The following is a 27366-nucleotide window of genomic DNA, read 5'->3' as shown; positions in this document are numbered from 1 at the left end:
TCAGCGATGCACAAAGATTGTCAGTAGAAACATGTTAAGGGAGCGAGAAAAACTCTCAGCCTGCGAGATTCTCCCCTCATAAAATTTCCAAACAATATATTCTTTTTATTGCTTCAAAATATCAATACACGTTTGTCCTTTTGTGAGACATGGAATCTGTTCAAAAACAAAAAACAGAAAATAAAATAAAATAAAAATTAAAGCAGTAGTCAAATGATCAGCGTATCATAACAAAATACAAAAAAAAACCCCAAATTAACGAATCCACCACCAAAAGAAGGCAAAAAAAGAAAATAATAATAATAATAAAGAGCTTTTTTGAAAGCAAGAGAGGGGATCATTTATTTAGAAACTTTATTTTTCATTTTACATTTTCATCTCCTCAAGATAATGCTTCAGATGTGATCTCAGATTTTAGCTCTGACTATCTCACAAAACATATCTATAATATTGTCAATACCATCCTTATTCTGAACCCATTCCAGAAAAAGAAAAATAATACATTTACATCTGCCATCGAAATCTTAGATTTACTCTTATCTCTCAGTTTTAGTAAGGTGTGTTGGCCTTTTTGTTTTCTTCCACAAACAAGAAAAATGAAACTTGCATGATCGCATTGTGATGGTTAGTACAGACTGTGCACATCTTTGTCACTTACTATTTTTAGTGGTATAGGTAGGAAAGATCATTATCAAAACAAAATTGTTGCAATTAGCACCGTTACTGTGTTTTTTAATTTAGGGATCAGCACCTTGTCCCATTAGTAGCGACTAGGAGTTGTCACGCGGCTGCTGGTCAGGGGGGGCTTAGATGACAAGGTCTTTGTCCACATCCTCTGCAAACACAAGAGCCATAGATGTAATTCAGGACAAATATGTAAGCAATGGCTAACATGTTCTACGTTGTCTTGCAGAGACAAAGAAAGAAAGAAAGAAAGAAAGAAAGAAAGAAAGAAAGAAAGAAAGAAAGAAAGAAAGAAAGAAAGAAAGAAAGAAAGAAAGAAAGAAAGAAAGAAAGAAAGAAAGAAAGAAAGAAAGAAAGAAAGAATAAATTAAGAAACAAACAAATATATGAGGGGTAAGGCGTGGTCAGGGAGGAAGCCCTGACTGACATTATATGGCGTGGCTAAGCTGACGTCACAAGTCAACATCTTGTTTCTTTTACTTCATATTTTCATATACGAAGTGCATGAAAACAAAAGATGCACAAAAAGATGCAACGCACAATAGAGCTTGGTGACCGAAAAAGTAGCAAACGTTTCAGTCCTTAGACCACCATCAGTGCTAAGTACTGAAATCTTTTCTTCTTGTTTTCTCCGTTACCTCACTTCTTCTTTTGTGCACCATGAGCACCATTTGTTTATGAAAATATGAAGTAAAAGAAATAAGATTTTCACTCGAGTTCACAAGTGGCTTCCCTCATTCATACTTGTTAGTTTCTACCTGAATGTACCCAGGCACAGTATCAGTCCAGTGTGTTTTGGCCTTCATCCCACTTGACTAACCTCAATCCTCAAATCCTCCAATCCAATTTAAATTCAAAAAAAAAAAAATATATATATATATATATATATATATATATATATATATATATATATATGATCTCGATCACATCCATATTTGGTCCTCACAGTTGGGACTTTTTTTAAAATCTCCACCCCCCCCTCCCCTTTCTTCCAATTGTGCTTGGTCAATTACCCCACTCTACCGAGCCATCCCGGGCGCTGCTCCACCCCCTCTGCCAATCCGGGGAAGGCTGCAGACTATCACATGCCTTCTCCGATAAATGTGGAATCGCCAAGCCGCTTCTTTTCACGTGACAGTGAGGAGTTTCGCCAGGAGGACATAGCGCATGGGAGGATCATGCTATTCCCCCAGCCCCCCCCCGAACAGGCGCCCCGACTGACCAGAGGAGGCGCTAGTACAGCAACCAGAAAACCTACCCACATCCGACTTCTCACCCGCAGACACGACCAATTGACTCTGTGCATAACTGTAGTCCACTGACTTCCGGTTTCTCCTGCAGCAGTCATACCAGTTTCCCGTTTGTCGGCGTGTGCTATTGACAACTGCATATTTTTTGTGATGCCTGCAAGATTTACCATGGATAAATGTCAATGACATGCACAAAATTGTCGACAAACTTTCACCTGCACCTACCAGCAAATGGGTGAAAAGTTTCAAGTTGTACATATCAAGTTACGTCCACAATTCCGTCCGTCTGTCCGCTCATCCTCATAATTGTGGACGTAACTTGATATGTACAACTTAGAACTTGTCACCCGTTTGCTGGCAGGTGCAGGTGAACGCTTGTTAGCAGTTCTGTGCATGGCCTTGACATTTATCCATGGTAAATCTTGCAGGCATCGCGAAAAATATACCATGTCAATAAATAGGAAACTGGTATGACCGCTGCAGGAGAACCTGGAAGTCACTGGACTACAGTTATGCGCAGGGACGCCCGACCAAGCCGGAGGTACCGCGGGGATTCAAACCGGCCATCCCCGTGTTGGTAGGCAACGGAATAGACCGCCACGCCACCCGGACACCCAGTTGAGATAATTTCTGATGGGGAAAGCTCATAGTTTCTTTCCATTTCTTCAAATTCATTTAAACAGAAGTGACACTATGGCGATGTTTGGGTGAACCGTGTATGGTGATGTCAATTGGCGTTCAAAACAATCACAGTAGGACGTCCCTGTGCACTTGTCCCATCAATACTCACGCTCCTTGATGCCGAAGCAGGTGGCCCACTCCTCCAGGGAAATGTACTTGTCGCTGTCAGCGTCACACTGGTCGAAGAAGCGGGTGGTGCAGTGCTCCATGGGGATGAGGGGCGCACGCAGGGGGGAGAGCTCCGTGTGGGTCAGGTATCTGTTGTACACAAGACATCAATCCAAACCAGTGAACAACCGACTTGAGACAGTAATAATGATATGGTGCTGCAGAAAACTCCAAAATATCATATTGTGGAGTTAGAAAACAACGAGACAGGAGACGTGAGAGTAGACGTAGTCGAGGTAGTTTACTAGCTCCAACTTTGCATGTCATACGTTCGACAACGACACTGAACTGACTGACTTACTGAACTGACTTAAAGGTACACCGTCCTCTTAGGTGAATGTCTCTCGATATATAGATGTGGGTCACCACAATATCAACAAAGTTTATTTCTGGATGCGTACAGGGTGGGTCCCCTGTGCTAGAAACCGAAAAGCTCCTGGCTGACCAAATCACATCCACTGCATATACAGGGAGGCAGATATTTTAGTTTACAAAGTGTTAACTGTGCCAGCTTTGCCACATCAGAAAAGAAAGAAGAATTTTATCCAAGACTTCTGCTCATTCATAAAAGATAAAATCTCTCCACCTTTGTAGAAGTGGTTCTGTAACAACTTTTACTGTAAAAAAACCCCCCAAACTTTGATGCAGAAAAACACTCAAAATTTCCCGCTCACACTGGTATGACTCACAAAAACATTTTCAGTGCTTTCATCCCTCGTACCAGTTTGTTATTACCATTAATGTGCTTTTTTTAATTTAATTTAATTTAATTTAATTTTTTTCTAGTTCATGTGGCAACATTTGGATGCACATAAAGTATCTCCAACCCATCCAGTAGTACATTGGTATTGTTTTGGCTTTTGCTCTTGCAAACAAAACCTGATATTCCTAACAGTGTTTGTTTCCTGCTCCTCACATACCCGTCGATGGGGTGCTGGTCCAGCTGACCAAACTGCCAGTGGACGGGGAAGATGTACATATTGTAGTTCTTCTCAAAGTCGTGGGCCAGAAGGTCCAGGGAGTGCTCGCCAGCCTGGAGCCTCTTCTCATTCTCATAAATTTTCTTTACCTATAGGATTGGGCATGCAAATATTAGTACTAATTCTCCATTACTATTAATCATCATCATCATCATCATCATCATCATCATCATCGTGCAGGTGAAATGAAAGGAAATACAGAGATGTATTTTCTGTAAGCAGGAGTTTGAGTTTCCAGGATGCAACCTGGAAACTGTGATGTCTTTGGTTTGAATCCTGGCTGGGAACACCCGAAAAGGATTATAATTCAGGCTCTCCCTTCCCTCAACAACTGATCTCGAATTGCCATCAGACAAGCCACTTAACCCTCCTCCAGTGCTCTACTAAGTTTTTCAGCAGCAGTAGACTATAATTGTGCTGGGGAATTCCCAGGAACCAACAGTACACGACTGCCATCTTAACCCAGTTCCCAGGTCTTAACCAAATAAATGAATGAGCAAGCAGATTGTTTGTTGCAAAAAGTGAATGCATCCCCTGTTGAGTTTCACTCCATAAATGAAGGCAAGGGAAAAGACAGAAGCTACTCTTTCTAGATGGTTTGCTGCACTACTATTGAACCTCCAAGGAGGACTTTTTTTACAGACAAAAGAAAAAAGACAGAGGATGTAAGGACTACTCACTCTGAGCTTCTGCTTCTCGCTCAGCAGGTTGTTGTCCTCGTCACGTTCATACAGAGTCACAAGGACATTCTTCAGCCAGTCCCTCATACGCAGGGGGAACTCATTCAGCTCACTGTCCATGCAGGGCTCAATGTCTGTGGAGACACACAACCAGTGTGATACCGTGAATATGCTTGCCAGTATTTGAACGCCATCTTCCCAGTCATTGATTAGTATTTCACAAAACAAAATGAATTATACTCCCTATAAAATGTTACCAACAGAAAGGTTTCAAGACAGCTGTGTACTTGAATGATACTCAAAAGTCAGTCTGTGATCATGCAGGGATATTACTGAAGCCCTGAGCCAAAATCTTTAGTGCACTTTTGTGGTGCGAAGATATACATAGAAGTCTTTGAATTCCTCACTGAGTTTCAAGTTAGATGTCCATACGAGATGTGATGTGTCATTCACGGGCCATCAAACCAGCACAATGGTTGCAGTTGCACAGTTCTCATTGAGCAACACAAACGAGTAACTGTCCAAATGATTAATTAAGTGTAACATGCAGGGTACTTCTCTTCCTTTACAAAAGCATGATTAAAGATAATCATGCAAAATGATCCTCATTAATCTTTCGTTTCATCTACCGATGCCTACAAGCCAGAGAGTGGGTCTTCCTCTCCTGTGGCTGAATAACACCCTGATCTCCATTTGAGCCCTTCAGTCCTGGTTCAACTCATCCCGAGGAAGACGCTGCAGTTTTTTTCTTTTTAACAAATGAAGGGCTTGGCTCAGGATCAGCTCTAGTTTGAACAGTGAGAGAAAAGCAGCCTGCATGCCTGGACGGATCCTCCCACCTCTGTGTTGAAGCCTTGCAGGCACGCATTATGAATGAGGCCTCACCGGCGGACCCGCCAAACACTTACAACACTGGGAGCTTTCAGTGAGAGTGGGTGCTGCAATAAGTATTGAGATCTGAGTTTTAGATTTAGGTATAGCTTGCATGAACATATGTATGAATGAAAAGAGAAAAAAAAACCCACTAAGAACACAGACAGAATAAATACAAAATAGTTATATGAGACAATGAAACTCCAGAATGATTAATGAACACGTAAGGGGACATGGAAGGGATGTCACCATTCACTGTGTTAAAAATTCAGGGAACTTGTGGGCTAGAAAATGTGTGGGAAAGGTGTAAGTGTTCGTGATATAGTTACCAGGTGTTGGCTGGCAAACCTGTGAACAACTAATAATAAGCTGTCTACCATGCAACAATCTCATTGTAAGACTTTGGATTTTTCTATATACATTTCTATAGCAAAACAAAAATTCAAAAAAAAAACTGAGATGTCCTAACAAGTACACAGAATTTCAAAATGTTCATCTCATCTTCAGACATTTTTCTGGGATCGGGTCGCAGTGGCAGCAAGCTAAGTAGGGCACTCCAGGCAACCCTCTCCCCAACAACGCCCTCCAGCTCCTGCTGGGGGATCCCAAGGCGTTCCCAGGCCAGATTGGACATGTAGTCCCTCCAGCGAGTCCTGGGTCTACCCCGGGGTCTCCTTTCCAGTTGGCCATGCCACGTAAACCTCCAAAGGAAGGCGCCCAGGAGGCATCCTAATCAGATGCCCGAACCACCTCAACTGGCTCCTTTTGATGCAAAGGAGCAGTGGCTCTACTCTGAGCTCCCTCCGGATGTCCGAGCTCCTCACCCTATCTCTAAGGCTGAGCCCAGACACCCTATGGAGGAAACTAATTTCAGCCGCTTGTATCTGCAATCTCACCCTTTCGGTCACTACCCAAAGCTCATGACTATAGGTCAGGGTTGGAACGAAGATTGACTGGTAAATTGAGAGCTTTGCCTTCTGGCTCAGCTTCCTCTTCACCACAATGGTCCGGTTCGCAGTCCAGTTACCCAACATGCATGTTCACACTGTGTGTAAGGGGTTAGCTCACATTTGCAAGGCCCAATGTAGTCGAGGTGCAGCTTGTGTCCCTTCTTGGTTCCCTCCAGGGTGCACTTGGTGGCAAAGAAGTGACAGGAAGAGTCGTAGGTCTTGTTGTCAGTTCCACAAACCTGGACAGGTAAAAGTAGACATAGGAATTAGTGATTAGATTAGATTTGTTTTAGATTAGATGGAACTTCATGTGAGGAAACTGGATCATTGCAGCAGCAGATAATAGGCTACAACCAGTAGAAAATGGGAAATATATGTGAAACTAGGGCGGGGCAGGGGTTGTGTCTCATTTAAAGGGAATCTTACCAGGGTTTGCAGGGCAAAAATGTTATCAAACTTACATGCTCGAACTCTCCGATACCAGCAGGGCAGGTGGAGGGGTCCTGGCAGACACACATAGGGGTGTTGTCCTCATCAACCTCACACACCTTGCCCTTCTTGCAGTGGTGGTTGGCACATGGGTCTGGGAAAAAAAACCAATACATCAGCAGATTTAGGTTTGTTTATCAGTAATAGTTTTGTTCTACATCAACAAAGAAAGGAAGGGAAATACGCGGTCACAAACAAAATGAACAGTTCTGAAAAGCATTGTTTGTGTTCATAATGAAACAGTGGAAATGATGGAAATTGTATAGAGTTTGCCTCTGCATGCACCTACTGTATGAAAAGCAATGTAGTTTCTGTGGTCCTGTCCATACTTGGTCTGCTGTCTCTCGCTTCCTTCTTTCCCTGCTCTACTCTGCCTCATTCGGCTCTGTTTTGTTCTGCTCTCATCTACTCCTTTAATTTCTTTAGCAATTTAAATCTCATTTGTTCTGTTCCCTGTCCAGTCCTACTCTGTCCTCTACTTTGCTTTGTTCAGCTAAGTCCTGCTCCATTTTGTTCAGCTGTCCTATGAGAACAAAATGTCCCGTTTATCCTGGTTCTGTGCTGTGTGTAGCAAAGCGGTCTAACAGACTCGGCCATATATACACTTCACATCCCCGGTGCTGGCACTGGAGTGAGCCTGCGGCTGTGCCCCTGTTATTTAAATAATGGGCTGCTGTGCCTCTTACAGCAGGGTGGAACACATAATAACAACCCTTTCCTGGGGAGAATAAGGGAGTCTGTCATCATGGCTGTTTGGTCTGCCAGCTCGAGGTGTCATTAAATCCAGCAGTAACTCACAACCCAGTTACTTGGAGGCTGGAGACGACAGATGTAACTGTAACTAAATCAAATATCGTCGAAACGAACGTCAGGCGAAGTAATGTTTAGGCAAACAAATGTGACATATCTTATGTGTGGTGGCAAGGTAGGTGCAGTAAACGAGGGTTTTCTTTTTTCTAAACTGGGGTTTCAGCTTTTAACTTGACGTCAGTTGATTTGTTTAGTTACAAAGGTTTTTGTGTATACACTTGTGTGTATGTGCGTGTGTGACAATGTATATGTGTTTTAGCAGTGGTGCGCATTCATGTGTGCTGTTTGTGCACAGTGTGTGTTTGTGTGTGTGTGTGAGTGTGTGCATGTTGTGCGGAAAAGTTAAATTGTTAAACTGTTAAGCAGATGTAGCCGAATATGTGTGTGTGTGTGTGTGTGTGTGTGTGTGTGTGTGTGTGTGTGTGTGTGTGTGTGTGTGTGTGTGTTTAGATTGGGGTGTGTCATGAGATCCTTTGTTTAGTGGCCAGTTTCTTTTTACAAAAAGTGTGTCTACGTGCACGTGTGTATGCATATGGCGACTTACTCTCAGCAGCAACATCCTCTACAACCTCAATGGCTTCATCAAACTCCCCAGTCTCAATCTGCACTGGGTTGGCCCCCACCTCGACCTCCTGGGCAAAAATCAAGCAACAGGGGAAAGGGTCAGAGGTCTCACGCCACATGCACAGAAGGCCAAATTTATCTTTAAAACTCCCAGCTGATCTCCTTATCCATATGCATTTCCAATGAGTGAATCAAACATTACAAGCACCGCAAACAAGCGATAATATGGAGGTCAGAAACTTAAGAGAATGGTTTGCAGACAGTCCTTGGTTTGTGAATTCAAGAACACGTCTGAGAAAATGGTAGGGGTGAGTCTCTGTAATGCCTGATAGTGTGACCAAGGGTGAGTATATGCTGTATGAATGACGAGTAACACTACACAGGTCTATTTCTGCCCTGTTTGTCGAAGTCTACTTAAAACAAACCGCTTAAGTATCTCTGGTTTTCTTAAAAAAAAAAAAGGAAAAAATGCACCACTAAAGAGGGCTAAAAAAAACGTCCTCCTTAAAGGCCAAGCGAGGGATGGGAGAGAGAAGGGGAGCCGGGCAGACCGTAATGGCCAACACTAACAAACAGCTGGGTCCACATGTGGCGAAGCCATGAAAAACGTAATGGCTTCCGGACTGGCTAGCAGACCAACAACTGGCTAAAATTAAGGACTGTGGGATCTCTGGTCCCACTGGACCTCTGGAAAAGGAAATGGTAAAATATTCACATAAAAGCTCACTGGGATGCTTTTTGCGAAGGGGATCAGGATGCTAGGAGAGTCGTCACCACAAGGTACGTGGGAAGTGCCATCATGTTGGAAGTGTTACGGTTGTAGTACATGGTGCGACTGTTGTTACAATGCTATTTACCATCATTCATTTAAAAATTAGACTTTTTTTGTTTTGTCAGAGGGAGGACATGATAGTGTTTTATTGTCTGTCTTCCAATGTGGTGGTCTGACTCTTCAAAACTGTTGGTAATCACATTTGCTCGCTGAAGAAATGGTAGAGGTAGATGGTGCATTTCACGTTATTGTGAACTCATCGTGGCTCAAGAAATGCTTGCTGCTGGTTCTCATCTGGCATTGCGTCATCTCTCTGGGACCATCTGGTAACTTAAGAGGCACATCAACAAGCCCAAAGCAAACCCATATGGGTGAAAAGGAATTCAAGTGGTGTTTTGCAAAAAGAGCACTAAAGCACTCTTTTCCTCAAACGTTTTCCTGTCGTGCTGCAGAGCCGTGACTTTTGCATTAAGAAATAGCTTGCGGCAAAACTTTCAAGATAGTCTTTCAAGTGTCAAGATGGACAATGGAATAGATGTTTGAGTGAAATAGCATGAAAAGACTTGCGATTACTATGCTGCCCCCCTCCGCCCCCCATACCTGGGATGGGGGGACTACAGTGATAGAAATAAAGGTCCCACATGTCTATGGAGATAAAAGGTGCACAGCCTTAAGAAGCTACACTTAATTAAACCCTTTGGGACTACCTTGTGATTTTGGACTATAAAAACGAATGTGACTTGACTTGACTTGACTTGACTACTACTCTGCCAATAAAGAGCTGGATGAGGAATGTGATATGTTCTTCTTTGTAGCACTTTATAATCATCGCATTAAAACTCCGAGGCCTCTCCTTGATCACCTGGTTAATTAGCTGTTAAAGACCGGTCCACAATTTCCCAAAAAATTGATTTCGGAAAAACCAAATATAGTGTCTTGTATGACTTTATGCATGCTCAGTAATCCAGGTAAGGAAATCACAGAAAGTGAACTGATTCAGCTTTCTGTGACAGTGTCTTGTATTCTCAGCAGTAGACATGCGCCTGCACAGATGCTTCTGCAACAAATTTCCATTAATTTGCTGTTCATCATTTGTCATTCTGATTCTGCTAAACAGAGCCTCCCACCATGCTTGGAGAGCGGCAACTAGTGTTTTACCAGGATGCTGGGAGAGTGACAATAAATTATAATGATATCTCCTCTTGTTCTCAGACAAAAAAAGAAGTTCCTAGTGTTGTGCACGTCCGGACTGTTAAGTGGAGAAAAAATATTTCCATAAGACACTAAGAATAGAAATAAACAAGTGTCTGTCTGGTGGCAATGTTACAGGTTTGGTCTTCATTCTTCCATTATGACATTATGACCACTGTAACCATTTGCAACCTCTCTCCAAACTTTCGCCTCTGTTGATTATGAATAACTAATAACTGGAAGGAATGGACAGACCTCCACAACTGGCTCCTCGGCTACTGGCTCTTCCACAATGGGCTCCTCCTCAGTCTTTGGGGGAAACACAAACACACACACACACACACACACACACACACACACACACACACACACACACACACACACACACACACACACACACACACACACACACACACACACACACACACACACACACACACACACACACACACTTGTTAAGCCTTCCCACACTTGCACATGAACACACACACTCTTGCGGGTAGCCACAGGAAAGCACTTGAATGAAAAGAATGCATGGAAAACAGACACAATGATCTCACTCACATGCACACACACACACACACAGACACACAATGTTTGATGTTTTGAGAAACACACACATACACACACTTGGAGAGTAAAACACATACAAGCGAACACACACACACACACACACACACACACACACACACACACACACACACACACACACACACACACATATACACAGGGAAACAAACGGACTATGTCTCCAACATGCACGAGGAGGACTATGCAAAAACAAGGACATGTCCACACACAACAAGGGTGCACACGGCACACAAACATCAAACACACGCATGCACGCGTGCACACATACACACACACACACACACACACACACACACACACACACACACACACACACACACACACACACACACACACACACACACACACACACGTAAGATAACTTACTGGAGCAGCCATGGCGTGGCCAGCCAGGCACAGAAGGAAGACAATCCACACCCTCATTGTCAGAGTCTGTCAGGAAACAAAGGATATACAGGTCAGATATCTGCTAGTATTTGATGATTTTTCCATCCCCAGTTGCTCACACATTTATTCGAACAGAAAAACAAAGGTTTGTTGAGAAAAAAACCCCATAAATCCAAATGTACTTCTTGTCTTGCATTTGTATTTTCCTCGTTTCAGCCCTATTTTCCAAATTGAATTTTTTCTTGAGTGTTGAGACAAAGAAATGTTCTGTGGGACTTGATAACAGTCATATAATAAAGACAGAGCATATAAATGTAGTCTTCACATGGAATGCTATGAAGTCAGCTGTAACATTACGTAAGACTTGATAACGCCAAAGTGCATAACCTGTATCCTTCATAAGAGTTTCCCCTTTCCAAATCATTAAACACTGGTCCTAAATAGGAAATTCCCACCATGTAATGAGCTATAAAAAAAGGGGGGGGCAAAACACACTGTAAAAAGTAAAAGCGCTTTGAGGTACCTTTGGCTGTTTTTCCTAATTAAAACCCAAGGGACCCTTTGAAGGTCCCATGAGGAGCTCCTATAAAAGAATCAAACCTTCTTTAAAGGATTCTTCAGGGATTTTTTTTTCCTCAGTGAGGAACTCTAGGGTGCTTATTTGCTTACGTTGGCTCCTAAAGGAAGCCTTCATTGATACCTTTTTGTTAGAGAGTAGGCAACACATTACCCACTCACACAATAGATTATGGAAGCTATCCAGTTCCACAACAAAATACTCAGTGTCTGCCTTGTTTACTTGCGGGCCATGTTTAAATTGTCTGTGGCGCTGTGGTTTTGTTGAAACAGCGCTCACGGATCAGCCAAAATCTGCTCAATAGAATGTTATTTCTCCCTCTCAATGTGTTTTTGTCACCCTTAAGAGGACACCAGAAGGCTCCTGTCTAGCACAGCTGCCAATTACACCAAATTAGGTCTAATTTAAAACTTGCACAAAGTGCATCTGATCATTATATTGATAAGGTATTTTGAAATTGGGAGGCATGCCAACAACTTTTATTTTCATGAGAAGACAAACTACACAAGACCATACACAACAGGTTATATACACCACAGTGGAGCAAATCTTTTACGTGCTTTGTGTACCCTTCCTTACTATCCAATATTTCAGTATTATTGATATACAATAAGAAAAAAACTTTATTTCTAGGATATGTGCCTCTTAATGATTTTCGTATAAGAGAATATCTCATTGATGTGTGGTCCTAAGTTGCTCGGCCTGTAGTGTATGGTACTAAGCTTGCCAGCATTCACTGCCTATGTGTCTCAACAGAAGATCAATGCCAAATATGAACCACTATAGGTTTATACATCACTTTCGTCACTGATGCTGAAATGTTTTCACTTGTGGTAATGTAAGACACTAGAATGTCCACCATAAGGCAAACATCATATCGTGTTTATATCACAGAAATGATAAAAAAAACTTGAACTTTATAGTTGCCATAAAATCACAGCAAGAATTACCCACATTCCTTCTGTATATCTCCAAGACCTCCAGACATAGTCACCCACATTCATAGGAGAGTATCCCTCTTACTCTTCAGCTGTCTGATCCCCCCCTTTAATCTCTTAGTGGCTATTGTTGGGGACTTGATATGATATCTTCTCTCTCTCCTTCTCTATCACTCCCCCTCCCTCTTTTCACCCTGTCTCATCTGTAGGACAAAATAAGGGCTCTTTTGTTTAGCTGTAGCACACACCATTGCTTTGTCCCATATGGTGCTTGCTCTCTCTCTCTCTCTCTCTCTCTCTCTCTCTCTCTCTCTCTCTCTCTCTCTCTCTCTCTCTCTCTCTCTCTCTCTCTCTCTCTCTCTCTGAGCAGAAGTGCGAGTGAGTGTACGGAGCAGCAGCGTGTTGTTTCGGTGTGAGTGAGTTTCTGAATTTTGGACTTTTTTGTCTGGTCCCTTTCACGTGCTTTCTGTGGGTTTGTTGTTGTTTAGTTTTTAGTTCGTTTTTCTCGGTGGTAGGTTTAAGCGGAGTTTTATTTTCGGTAACGCTGCCACCGGCCCGGCGGGGCAATATGGCCGCTGTGGGAGGTGGAGGAACGGCGTTCAAAAAGTTGACACGCCGGCACGCGATTAAAGTGGCTCCGGTGGTCAAATGCTCGGTGGAGGAGTGCTGCCTCGCGGTAGGTGAGCATGTGGGCTATGGAAGCATCAAATCGGCGTCCAGAATGAACGGTGCAGTAGTTATGTTTATTGACAGTATTGATAAGGTCAACCAGGTGGTGGAAAGTGGTGTGGTGATTAGGGACATGTTGACTCCCGTTCTGCCGCTGGTTAACCCAGCCAAGAGAATCACCATTTCCAATGCTCCCCCGTTCATGAGAAATGCAGCTTTTGAGAAGGAGCTTGCAAGATACGGACAACTAGTGTCCCCCATAAAAATGGTCTCCTCCGGTTGCCAGTCTCCTCACTTGAAACACGTTGTATCCCATAGGAGGCAAGGTTTCATGATTTTGAAAAATAATGCAGAGGATTTGGATCTGAAGCTGAAATTCAGGATTGATGACTTTGATTATATTGTATTTGTTACTTCTGGTATGATGAAATGTTTTGGCTGTGGGTCAGAGGGGCATTTAGTAAGGTCTTGTCCCGAAAGGAGTGAGGGTAGATCTGAGCCTCAAGGGCCGCCTTCGTCCACCGATGCAGCCGCCAGCGGCGCATCTCCGGCTGGAGACGGCGCGGCCGAGTCGGCACAGGGCAGACAGAAGGCTGGGGAGCGAGGGGTGGGAGAAACAGACCAGGTGGTGACACAGAAAAAGACCGAGGCTGGGGAACGTGAGGAAAATGGACGGACTGAGCAGGCAAGAGAAGGAGGTGTACAGGCTGAGCATATTAAAACCGTTGAGCACACTGAGAAGGTGACAGAACTTGGGCAGGTCACAGCTGATGGCCAGGATGAGCAGGTAGGGGAGGTTGAACGGAATGTAACGGAAGAGGAAAACAGCGAGACCAGGGATCATAGCAAATTGGCTGGGCCAGATACGAGTGGTGGTCGGAGGACGCAAATACAGCAGACTGCTGTTAGAGTGGCAGAGTCTGTACTCGAAGAAGAGGCAGAGATTATGTTGGACGATGAAATAAAATCAAAAAAGTCAATTAAAAGGAAGCCGACTGAAGGTAGACAGGAAAATTTAAAAGTGAAGAGGGCTTCAAAAGATAAAAAGCCATCCTCCTCTTTGTCTGATGAGAACACAGACGAAAGTGAGTGTGAGTTAGGTTCCTCTCCTCGTACACAGGTGGACACAGAAGGCAGCTATGCCTTTCTGAAGATCAGGAAGTTTTTGCAGGTTACCAAGGGTTTGAGGGCGGTCAAGGTGGAAAATTATTTTCCAGACTTGCAGCTTTTTATTGAATCAGTTAAATGCTTTATGAAAAACACAGGGGACTTGGAGGTGAACACATTCACTGAGCAGGAAGTCTTCAGACTGAAAAAACTTGTACAGAAGGTAAAACTGCAACTTCATGATGATGATTGAGCCACGTTTGGGTATTGTTATCTTTTTGGTCAGTGTACGCTTGTTTCTGGCACAGTTCAGCCCCACTCTCCTCATGTGTAATATACAATTAGGCACTTTAAATCTGAATGGAGCAAGGGATGACATGAAAAGAGCTGCTGTGTTTAAACTGGTTGAGCTGAAGAAAATAGATGTCTTGCTTGTGCAAGAAACACATAGCACAGCAGATAATGAAACTGAATGGAAGAGGGATTGGACTGGAAAATTGATTCTCAGTCATAAATCCAATATTAGTGGTGGGGTCGGGATTCTTTTCTCAAGAGATTTTTTGCCATGCTCCCTTGAGGTAGAGGAAGTAGTCGAAGGCCGGCTACTGAAAGTAAGGGCACAGTATGACAACGCAACACTGGTTTTTATAAATGTTTATGGTCCAACCCTTGGCCCTGAAAGAGTAGTTTTTCTGGATGTGTTATCTGATGTTATTAGTAAATGTGACAGTGAGGAGTATTTATTTCTGGGAGGGGACTTTAACTGCACAGAGAATTGCAAGTTGGACAGGAACCATCAGGAACCACATCCTGCATCTCTTAGTCGGCTCACACGCTTGGTTAATTCGTGTGAACTGACAGATGTTTGGAGAGCTTTTTATGGGACCCAGAGGCAGTATACATGGACACATCTAAAAGATAACGCACTATCCATGGCACGGCTTGATCGGTTTTATTGTTTTAAACATCATTTTAATGTGTTTAAACAATGTAACATGCTTCCAGTTTGTTTCTCTGACCACTCTCTTGTACAGTGCTCGGTTTTCATACGAAGTGTTAAAACAAATAGTGCTTTCTGGCATTTTAACACAGGCCTCCTAAATGATAACAACTTTAGAGATGCTTTTAAGTTTTTCTGGGGCCAATATAGGAGCCGAAGGTCTGAATTTATTTCTATGCAGCAATGGTGGGACATTGGCAAGTGTCAGATAAAGCAGTTTTGCCAGCAGTACACTCGCAATGTCACCAGAGACATAGCCAGATCTATGAGAGATCTAGAGGATGAAACGGTGGAACTACAGAATTTGGCAGATTCCACAGGAGACAGAGGCCATGTAGAAGCTCTCAAATCCAGAAAGTCTGCTTTGGCTAGCCTGCTGGGTATTACAGCACAGGGGGCACTGGTCCGCTCGCGCTTTCTGAACGCCACACATATGGATGCTCCTTCTCACTTTTTCTTTAGTCTAGAGCGCAAGAATGGGCAGAGAAAAACCATTCACTCTCTGCGTACTAACACTGGTGTGCAGCTGTCAGATTTTTCTGGAATTCTGAAATACGCAGCAGGGTTCTACAGTGACCTCTATAAGAGCGAACTCAGGCAGGATGTGCTGGGGGCTGAGTCATTCTATCATGGGCTAAAAAGGGTTGAGGTAGCGCTCAATACAGACCTCGAGGCTCAACTGTCCCCTGAAGAACTCCATGACGCCCTGCAAAGTCTGGAAAGTGGCAAGGCACCTGGTATAGACGGGTTACCTGTTGACTTCTATAAGTCTTTTTGGCCGGTGCTCGGAGGGGATTTGTTGACTGTACTGAGGAATAGTGCAACTGAGGGGCGATTGCCTCAGAGTTGCAGAAGGGCCGTCATTACTCTCTTGCCGAAGAAAGGGGATCTGCAGGACATTAAGAACTGGCGGCCAGTGTCCTTGCTCTGCACCGATTACAAGATCTTTTCTAAGGTGCTAGCAAACAGACTGAGAAAGGTGATGAAGGAGGTCATCCATGTTGACCAGACTTACTGTGTGCCCGGTAGGCTGATCACTGACAACATTGCATTAATTAGGGACGTTTTGGACATCTCTAGTTCATTGGGAGTTGAAACTGGTCTTATTTCCATAGATCAGGAAAAGGCTTTTGACCGGGTTGAACACCAGCACTTGTGGCAAACCATGAAAGCTTTCGGTCTCAGCCCAGGTTTTATAGCTACGATCAAGGTTTTGTACAGTGACATTGAGAGTGTACTTAAAATTAACGGTGGTTTGAGCGCTCCTTTTAAGGTTCAAAGGGGAATCAGGCAGGGATGTTCTTTGTCTGGAATGTTGTACTCCCTGGCCATTGAGCCCCTGTTGCATAAATTGAGGTGTGAGTTGTCTGGAGTTGCTTTTGCTGGTTGCGGCACAACTTTTAAGCTCTCTGCCTATGCCGATGATGTAGCTGTTTTTGTAAAGGACCAAAGAGATATTGATGTCTTAGTAAAAAATGTTATCAAGTTTGGTCAGATATCATCGGCTAGGGTAAACTGGGGAAAAAGTGAGGCACTGATGGTAGGAGAGGGACTGAACAGTAAACTCATGTTACCTGGGGGATTGACATGGAAAAGGGGAGGGATGAAATATCTGGGAGTGTTTGTGGGGAATGACACCTTCTCAAATAAGAATTGGGAGAATGTCTTGGAAAAAGTTGAAGGGCGTCTTAGGAAGTGGAAATGGATTCTACCACAACTGTCGTATAGGGGGCGCATGTTAGTAATCAACAACCTGGTGTCATCAACGCTATGGCATCGATTAACATGCGTTGATCCTCCAACCAACCTCCTGGCCAATATTCAGGCTGTGCTGGTGAACTTTTTCTGGGACAACTTGCACTGGATTCCTCAGAGTGTGCTGTACCTTCCTAAAGATGAGGGGGGTCAAGGGCTAGTCCATCTGGCCAGCAGGGGTGCAGCCTTCCGCCTCCAGTTCATTCAAAGATTGCTCACTGGGCCTAGAGATCTAGTGTGGCGACCAGCAGCCTGTGCAATACTTCGACGGTGTTGTGGACTCGGAATAGACCTGCCCTTGTTCCTAATGGCTATTAAGAACTCAGACCTCAACGGATTGCCTGGATTTTATCGTGGGCTCATGAGAGTGTGGAATATGTTTAAGAAGGAGAGAATGGGCTGTTCTGACTCTCTGAGCTGGCTTCTAAAAGAGCCGGTGGTGTATGGCGGGCGTATGGACACGTTCTGCGACTTTGGACCCACGGTATCAAAGCTGTTCTGCCAGGCAAAGGTCGTCACATTGGGTCAGGTGGTGGAGCTGGCTGGGCCCAATCTTGACAACGCTGCCACTCTAGCATCTCACCTGGGAGTGAAATCTACGCGCCTCCTTAGTCTGGTACTAAGGAACGGTCAGCTCACAGCAGTAGAACGGGGGCTTTTGACATCGTACTGCAGTGGTTCTACTCATCCCAATTTTGAGGATCCATTTCCTGTTTTAAAGGTTGTTCCTGATCTGAAAAATTGTATGGGGCCACTTTTGGATTTGGGAAATGCTCTTAATGAAAGGCTGAATGTACTTAAAGGTAAGACCATGTATAATATGCTTGTAAAGGTCTTGAATAAAGATAAACTGAGTGGTCGGACTGATACACCCTGGAGGGCCCAGCTGGGATTGGGGGAGAATGTGACGCCAGTCTGGAGGGGCTTATACAAACCACCGTTAATTAAGAAAGCTGGTGATCTGCAGTGGAGGGTCTTGCATGGCATAGTGGCGGCCAATGCTTTTGTTTCTGTGCTAGACCCTAATGTGAATGACAACTGTCCCTATTGTGCCCAGAGAGAAACAGTGTTTCATTGCTTTTCAGAATGTGTGAGGCTTACACCCCTGTTCCTGCTACTAGACCGCTTATTTAGATCATCTGGGGAAAGTTTCTGCAAACAGAATTTCATTTTTGGTTTCAAATATAGTCAACGTGTAAAATTTAAATGTCAACTCTTAAATTTTATTTCAGGGCAGGCAAAGATGGCTATCTATGTGAGCCGTAAAAAGAGAATTAAAGAATGTATAGAATGTCATGTTGAACTGTTGTTCTGCAGGATGGTCAAGGCCAGGATAAAAGTAGACTTCAATTACTACAAGGCAATGAAAGACCTGGTCACATTCACAACCTTGTGGTGTTATAGAGGGCTGCTGTGTTCCACCATAAAAGATGAGCTGGTCTTTTCTAAAGAACTTGGATAAAAGAGGTCTTACCTGTTTTTTATTTTTTTGAGTTGTCGGTGAATGATTGTTCTTTTGGGCTTGTAAAAAATGCTTATTGATTGTTTATACCTCGACAAGTATTGTTTATGTTCGGAGGGATTTCAAGTCTGCTTTTTGTCTAAATTTTTCTGTTAAATAAAGACTTGGTTTAAAATTCAATTCTCTCTCTCTCTCTCTCTCTCTCTCTCTCTCTCTCTCTCTCTCTCTCTCTCTCTCTCTCTCTCTCTCTCTCTCTCTCTCTCTCTCTCAACCTCTATTGACATTGTCTGTTATGTCCAGACCTCTAGTAAACATTATTTATCACTTAGAGATCAAAGGACCAGCAGCTTATATGGGTTTATTTAGGTGATCCTATATATCTGTATCTCTAATCTTTGGGGAAACTAACAACAAAGATCAACATGCTGGATTTCTGTGTGAAAGATGCATTGTATTTCAGAATTTATGTTGAATTAGGTCACAAAATATTTTCAATTTTGTTGACACCTACTGCAAGGTAAATTCCTCATGTGGGATGAAAGGCTAATCTTTGCAGACATGAAATGACACTGTATGAACAGTGCATAATGTCATTGGTGATTGACAGGTGAGGATAAGAAGCTTAGCAGACAGAGCTGTGAATAGTTTGAATTCCTGATCTTCAGATACAAGGTTAGTGGGTTTAAACTCATGACAAATTCATATGCAAATTAAATTAAAATTATTTGACGTTCTAGGAGAACATTTTCTAACATGTCTTGGGACAATTTGGAACATTCTTCAAGCTTCTTTAAAACAGGCGAGGATTATTAAGTTAAATGGGGAAGACGGGGAGGTAACTGGCATGGGTAGTTAAAACCATGGCCTTGAGGTAAACTCTTCATGACATTTAGGAGGGGGAAACATATCGCCTGGATGGTTGCCAGGGACCCTGAAAAATGCACGGGGCCCCATGATATAAAGGATTTGATTGGACACTGTGTTTAGACAGATGAAGTAGAAAAGGGTAAACTTTGAATTTAGTTAACTGGATGTACAGCGCAGCGCGTTGATGTTAGCATGTGTCTGGCTTCGTTGAAAAACCCTCAAGTGACACCCGGATACGGCATTGCTTTAAAGCAAGATTAATTGAATCTTCCTTTGCAGGGCCATTCTTAAAATTCTTGCATAAAGAGGCATCTACCTCAAAATTCTTGCATAAAGAGGCATCCGGGTGGTGTGGCAGTTTATTCCGTTGCCTACCAACATAGGGATTGCTGGTTCGAATTCCCATGTTACCTCCGGCTTGGTCGGACATCCCTACAGACACAATTGGTTGTTTCTGCGGGTGGGAAGCCGGATGTGTGTATGTGCCCTGGCCGCTGCATGAGCGCCTCCTCTGGTTGGTTGGGGCGCCTGCTCCAGTGGGGAGGGGGAACTGTGGGGAATAGCGTAACTTGATTGATTGATTGATCCTCCCACGCACTATGTTCTCCTGGTGAAACTACTCACTGTCAGGTGAAAAGAAGCAGTTGGTGACTCCACATGTATCAGAGGAAAAATGTGGTAGTCTGCAGCCCTCCCTGGCTTGGCAGAGGGGGTGGAGCAGCGACCAGGACAGCTCGGAATATAGAGGTAATTAGCCGGGAGCAAAAGGGGGAACCCCCCCGCCCCAGAAAAAAATATTGTATAAAGGCATCATACTTAAAACTCATCTCAGGATATTTCAGGATTGAAATTATCATTTTGTTTGTTGTTTGGTTAGGTGTAATGGGATGGGATAGGATGTTGTGCAGAATGTGTATGTATTGGCTTGAGGTTGTTGTTAATGAGGACGTTTTGCATGCAAATTATACTGATTGTGGATAAAGGGAACAGGGATTTGTTAATTCATTCATTTATCAGGTGTCTCTGTCCCTTTCTGTTCGCCGCTACCTAACATGCAAATCATATCCTGAATCCCCACTCCTGTTTTCATGTGCGGACATGGTTGTCTGGAGATTAGCAGGGTTGCGATTGTAAAATGCTTGGATCAAATCCCAGACTTGGTGAGAAAATACCACCAGGGTATATGAAATAGAAAGGCTTCTAACACCAACCATACCAAACAGCACTAAACCAGCTGCACATGCAGAGCTGCCCAATGGCGGCGCGAGTGCAAAATCAGGGCGTTGCAGCTAGACTGTCGTTTTTTTTTTCTCCTTGAAACCCTGATTTTCAGTGCATTGTTGTTCCACCCCATAAAAAGAATTCTTTTTCGAATCACCTCTGTGCAAAGTAGCACAGATTGGACGACGGGCGCAGCGGGGACTTCTATAAATGATGGATACTGTTTGTACAGAGCCAGTGCAGGCTGCATCCAAAGGGGCAGCTAGGCTCCTAAGACCCACATGAGTTTAGACGTGGAAAACTACAGAGACCCTGGCATACGACGCAGACAGTGACGTCTTCAAATAACTCCACCAACAAGGAAAGTTGTGTCTGCCTTCAAGAAAAAACCCCTCCATATTCTAATGACGGAACATTTTGTAAGAATAAATAAAGAGATAAATTATAACCTGACAAGCCCACAGGTTGCATCTAATTGAGAGAGAGAGGGCAGCGGTGGGAGCAAGTCATGTAAAATGTGATTGCAGAGAGGGGGGGGGAAGTGCATCTCATCTCCAAAAATGTTTGCTCTGTATTTGATTTGGACGAACACGAAGTTGTCCTGTATTAACAGGTTCCCAGTTAGCTAAATGCGTAACCTCCGGATGAGGAGAGAGTTGAATCAGCTAAACCTGGCAGGAAGGAGGAGGCCGGACGGGTTGACGTAACACCAAAACAAATTATTTTATTTGGAAAGCTGCTCTCATAATCAAACAGGCCAGAGGCTAAAAGGGAAACTTCAGCCTCATAAAGAGGCCCTTTTTCTCCTAAAACGTACTTAATTTGGGAGGTTTGTTTGGTAAGCAAGCGGCCGCGGGGTGTAAACTCGCAATGGAGGAAAACAGCCCTGACATGGCCGGCGCTCTATCTGGCACGTCTCTCTCTTTTTCCAGCCGTCTCTAAAGGGAATGACTTTAAAGGGAATGAATTCCTCAGTGACATAACAGGTGGGTTGGATGCCTGGAAAAACAACCTGGGATAACAGGAGTGGCAGTCTGTCTGCGTGTCGCAAAGTCCCCCAGCAAACACTGGCGGGGCAAACACCACTGAATGGAAGGCCTAGTAAGGCAAATCTATCTATCTATCTATCTATCTATCTATCTATCTATCTATCTATCTATCTATCTATCTATCTATCTATCTATCTATCTATCTATCTATCTGTGTAAATCTGAATCACTTTGAATATTTTGTGCAGTCCACACCTACCAAAATATTCCATTTGCAAACTTTACGCCCCATAATGAGAAGAATGTGAAATGAAACTTGTCTATTTGTACTGTCGACAACTCTAGCAAGGTGACTTCGGATCGCCAGTTGAGTTATAGATGAAGCCACCATTGGTTTGATTTTACGTTGAATTGCTGCTTCATCCCTAGAAGAGGAGTCATTTGAAAAGTCTCGTGGCATCATCGCAGCATCACTGCATAGACACTCTACATGGTCCTCCGCTGCGATGTAATGATGTGATACAGCTGTGGCTTGGCTGGAGATACAGTCACAAACGTCATGGGGAGATGAATGGCTAAATATGGAGACATTAGCCTGATAATAGCAACCTTTAAAACCCATAGGACCGATTAGCTTCGGAAAAAAAAACATCCTAAATTTTACCTTTGAAATGAGAAGCGTCCAGTCACAGAATGTCTCTATTTCTGGAGTTTCATTCTAAAATAAGATATTCATCACCAAATCATGTCATTGCTTTGACTTAAAAGCAATTATTTCATGGCATAGATAGGGAAGATACTATTATCAAATGATGTCATATGATAAGATGTTTTGGTCACACTTTATTTGAAGGGGTGTGCATAAGACTGACATGACACCTGTCATGAACATGAAGGAGTCTTTATGAATGCTTATGACTGTTGTCACGAAGTGTCAGTTGGTCAGTTATGTCATTTTTTATGCAAAGCTGTGATTGTTTGAGTTGTCTTTGTTGTAGCAACCCAAGTGGAACTGAGCTGCACGATTTGATATATATTTGTGCATCTGTAGCTCAAAAACTGACATCTCAAACAATGTCAACTTTGCATTAAAAATTACACAACTGACCAAAATGAAACTTAATGACAACAGTCATAAACATTCATAAAGATTCCTAGATGTTCATGACAGGTGTTATGTCAGTCTTACGCACACCCCTTCAACTAAAGTGTGACCCACATATTATATGATAGTTTTGCTTGTAAAGCATTTGAGTCATTGTATCGTTTTTTTGTTTTTGAAATGAAACAATTAAATAGTTGGCTGCTTATCCCAGCTTAGCCCATGAAGCATTTCTAAAGGGGGCATTCCACGAGCTCAGCCGATCGCAAGCACGAGCACAAGTCTAGGCCAAGCACTGGAAGGAATTCTTTCTACTTTGAATAGTAAGCCCATTGAACTAAGCTATCTCCTCCTGGACTTGTAATGAAATACCCAGCAACAAATCCAATTTATTTCCAGGGAGGAGGCAGCGGGGTGGAGGACCCCTAAGTAGGCTGCACAAAAGCCAGCTTACAAAGGGGAGGATTCAGTGCAGTCAGTCAGGCTACAAGTCATCCCAATGGCTCAGGGAGCCTCAAGCCCAGGGGGGAGGGAGGTGGGATGGGGAGGAAGAAAAGCAGGGAGAAAATGAAGGTGGGCAGTGTAGGATCTATGCAGCCTGAAGTTTTGTCACTTGACCCCTTTAACTCATCCTACAACCCCCCCATCTGTCTCCTCCATCAAGGCAGAGCCTGTTTCCTCTGGCTATACTGAGTTCTCGGTCAATCTTTGACCCCAGGCAATAAACAGTGTGTTGAAATCCATTTCAATAATTAGATAACGAGCATTCATCTTCGTTATTTATTTTCTCTCCAAGCTAGCATTCCTTCTGTATCCTGTCACTCGTCGGGATATGCCAAAATACATTTGTGTAAAAGACACACTTGCCATCTCAACAAACTAAAAACCAGACACACTTTGCATTGCAGTCTTTTTGGGTATCATGATGACATGTGTTTTGCATTGGCTGTACCATCCACAAGTCATCACCAGCATGTGATGAAACTCTAAGCCGTTTAGTTTACACCAGAAGAAAAGTTCTTTGTCATCTCCACTGACCTATCCCACTCTTTTTGTTATATGTATACACTTCCCCCAGACAAGAAGCCTCAAAAACCTGAGCAAACCAGTCACCTTGGCCCTTTGCCATTTTGTGGATGGTTTTTACAAATGCCTATGGCGTGACTCCTCCCAGGGGGGATGACACGCCATGTCTGGCGTGACTCTGGCCATGTCCATGCCATTCCCCTGGCCATCGAACAACACAGGATAAAGATGAGTAGATAGTGGGAGGTGAATAGGATGGAAAATCTACCAGTTTGAAAATGTAATCACTGGATGTGTCACTGGTTATCCTGTCTGACTAAATTCCCAACTGGAGATCTCCTCTGCAATCCTCCTTTTCTACCTTTCCATCCTTCCCTCTTAAGACGTCCAACCTCCTCTGAGTTTATACCTTCCACCTCATCAGCAGGGAACTACTCATGTTTTCTCTCTCTCACTTTATACCCATCTGTCTATCTCTTTCTCCTTCTATTTCTCTATCCATTTGCTACAACTGTCGGCAAAAACAATATACGTATGTGAACAGCAGTCTTAAAATGACACAGAAATATCTTATCTTTTTTAAAGAATCGTTTACTCATCAAGAACTATGTAAGATTATTTATCATGATTTAAGAAGCATCAGTTACTCCTGAGTTATCAATCTTAAGGTAAAATAAGAAAACATTTTGTGAGAACTGCTCTGAGTGGTTTTGTCTGATTATTGCATGATTAAACTTAACAAGTCATGCTTCAGACTAGTTAGAAAAGCTTAGAATCAATGCAGTTTAACTCGTTCTAAGACTTCTTGTCTTTCAGGTAAGCAATATCTTTATCTTGTTTCAAGAAGTCTTACTGAGTTCTTACTCCACTGGCAGATTATTTGGGTGGTATTGGGAATTTTCTAACTTAAATATAGTAGTTTAGTCACAACTTTTGAAATTGTGCTTTTGCAGTACATCCACATCGCTTTCTCTATTATGCTCTGATCATCTCTTTCTTTGTCACTTTCCTTCTGTCTCTAGCTTACTTTTTCTCAATATGCGTCTGCCTCCCCCTCCCTCTCTCTTTCTCTCTCTCTCTCTCTCTCTCTCTCTCTCTCTCTCTCTCTCTCTCTCTCTCTCTCTCTCTCTCTCTCTCTCTCTCACTCTCTCTCTCTCTCTCTCTCTCTCTCTCTCTCTCTCTCTCTCTCTCTCTCTCTCTCTCTCTCTCTCTCTCTCTCTCTCTCTCTCTCTCTCATCAACTCAAAGGTTGGTGTTGCTTGTCCACGTCAAGCAGTTGGAAGTGCCAAGACAGGCGCACAACAGTTCCTTCCTGTTTCGGGAGCAGATCTCTCTGAAGGTTGCCAGCCGGGCAATTTCCCATTGTCTGGTTTTGTCACTTTTCTCGCCTCACTTTGAGCTCAGATCTGCCACTTTGACAGTGCCCAAAAAAGCACCTGTCTCCACTGCTCTCTCATGCTAACACAGATGCATTGCCCATTGGTCTTGCTCAGAGACAACAATGCAGAAGGTATGGGACAATAGGAGGGAGGAACACAGGATCCTTTTTAAAGAATGTGTTTTTTTTATTTCAACTATTCAACCCTTATAGTTCAGTTTGAGGTATAAGAAACCAACTTAAGTACATGACATCTGGATATTTGGAACAGCTGAAATTTGCTTCATCCTGGACAAGACTAAAATGCCACACAAAAAGATATTCATAGAAACATGCAAAGCACATCACAAAATTTCCTGATGAAAAAAATATCTAGTATATGTATTACCAAACAGTCTGTCTCTCTACCATTCTCTATCTCTCTCTTATCCCCCTCTCCCCTTGTCATTTAGTGAACACAAGGAAAATCTGACAGCCCAGAGAGCAGAGGTTGAGACATCTGCACAGCCTCTCAAACAGCTGGTAACAGATAGCCATGGCAACCCGCATTCCTTTAGATGGGAGTCATCGGAGAGGGGGCCAGAGCAAGAGCGAGAAAAATAAAGCGAGAGAGAAAGAGAGATGTGTCTGAGAAAGCAGTCCCTCCAATTTGTCAGACTTTGTGGAGTTCAACTTCCCCCTTCTCTCTCTCTCTCTCTCTCTCTCTCTCTCTCTCTCTCTCTCTCTCTCTCTCTCTCTCTCTCTCTCTCTCTCTCTCTCTCTCTCTCTCTCTCTCTCTGTCTTGCTGTCTTCTTGCTCTTGCCTCCCTGTCCCACTCACCCCTCCTTTTGCCAATCGTCACAGTCACTCCTCCTACTACTGCCTATGTGGCAGACAATACCTCCACATTGTCTCAGTCTGGTGCAGAGAAAGCATTCACATACCCTCAGCTCATTTGTGTGCATAGGGAAAGTTCCTCAGAAGAGACTGCACAGCTGAAACTGTGCACACTGTAGAAGCCTCAAATCTGTCCTCAACAATCACTTTGATAGAGTAAACAAATGACGACATTGCCAGAGGGGAAAAAAAACTCCAGAAAACTATACACTTCTGGATGTAACTGAGTTCAGTTTGCCACCAAAGTGAGATTTAGACGATGTTCTCATATTTATCTCGTTGTGCTGCTGGAAGGAACAACACAACTCATACTCATCTCACTCAAATCAAAATAGAAGCAGTGAAAATGGTGCTGATTCACTATCACTCCAGTGGGTTTTCATTTGTCTCAAAATGCCCTATTCATGAGATAATAGCAAGCTCTAAAAACTTCATTTTACGGTGTTAACAATGAGACTGCACAAAATCACAACTCGCTCAGACATTTCTCTTGTTCTATTGAAATTTCCCCTTTGAACTAAGATGATTTGTCTTAAACTGAACCAGGCTTGTTGCTACTCTTTTCTCCTATCAGGGTGGGGGGGGAGTAAGTCGAGGAAACACAGTGAAGAATTCAATGGTCCCAAAATAATAGCTGCTGTATTTTTCCCATAAAAAAACAATTTAGAGTGTTGTATGTGGAATGCTTATCTTTTGGGTATAGTGGCCACTTATATGCTCATGAGGTCCTCTACCTGGTAGACGTTAGAGGTCCTCTGCCTTCCCTAAAACTGGATTTGGCTGGCAAAAGGAGGAAAGTTTCTGGTGAACTTGGAGATGTACCAACTACTGAGGACGAAAAACTTTATAAATTGTTTTTTATCAGTCAGATTGATATGCCAAAAACAAAAAAAGTTAGGGTTTCATCTGTTATTCCAGTTGTCGAACATTCCTCAGGTGATAACTAGTAGAAGAATAAAACAGTTACAAGTTCAAACTTTTATCTTCTGCAAACTCTTGGATGATGTAAACCTACCATTTTACCATGGGGATTAAACTGTCGTGCAAAACCTTTAAGTTTGGCTATAAGTTCTAGCTACTAACTGTGGCAGTACTCTCCCCCAGGCTTTCTGAAAAAGCATCCACATTTTGTATGCAGAAAAGGTCCAACCAAATTACTTTAAGATATGACTGAACCCCTCTCCTGTTAACATGTAAAAGCACCCAGAGGATGCTGCAAGAGCAGAGGTAGCCTTACCTTAAGCTACTTGTAGCAGAGAAACCAAAAGAGAAGTCAGCTGTCGTCGGGGCCCAGGACGATCTAACAGCTAGACAAGTTAACACAGAAGAC

The 27366-nt window shown here is 43.2% G+C and overlaps 1 protein-coding gene across 1 annotated transcript; it reads right to left on the bottom strand.

Moving 5' to 3' along the window:
* Positions 1–314: 314 nt before the first annotated feature.
* Positions 315–27366, bottom strand: sparc (secreted protein, acidic, cysteine-rich (osteonectin)). The gene is made up of 10 exons (XM_056285089.1): positions 27274–27366; positions 11050–11115; positions 10348–10401; positions 8110–8197; positions 6728–6849; positions 6385–6505; positions 4444–4577; positions 3704–3852; positions 2725–2873; positions 315–835 (listed from the first exon to the last, which is right to left on the bottom strand). The coding sequence occupies exons 2-10, from the start codon at positions 11104–11106 to the stop codon at positions 807–809; spliced, it is 903 nt and encodes a 300-aa protein (XP_056141064.1). The 5' UTR covers positions 11107–11115; positions 27274–27366; the 3' UTR covers positions 315–806.

Source organism: Lampris incognitus, chromosome 1, assembly GCF_029633865.1.
Source record: "Lampris incognitus isolate fLamInc1 chromosome 1, fLamInc1.hap2, whole genome shotgun sequence".
NCBI lineage: Eukaryota > Metazoa > Chordata > Actinopteri > Lampriformes > Lampridae > Lampris > Lampris incognitus.
The sequence above is the reverse complement of the archived record's forward strand: the minus strand, read 5'-3'. Positions and strand labels throughout refer to the sequence as shown.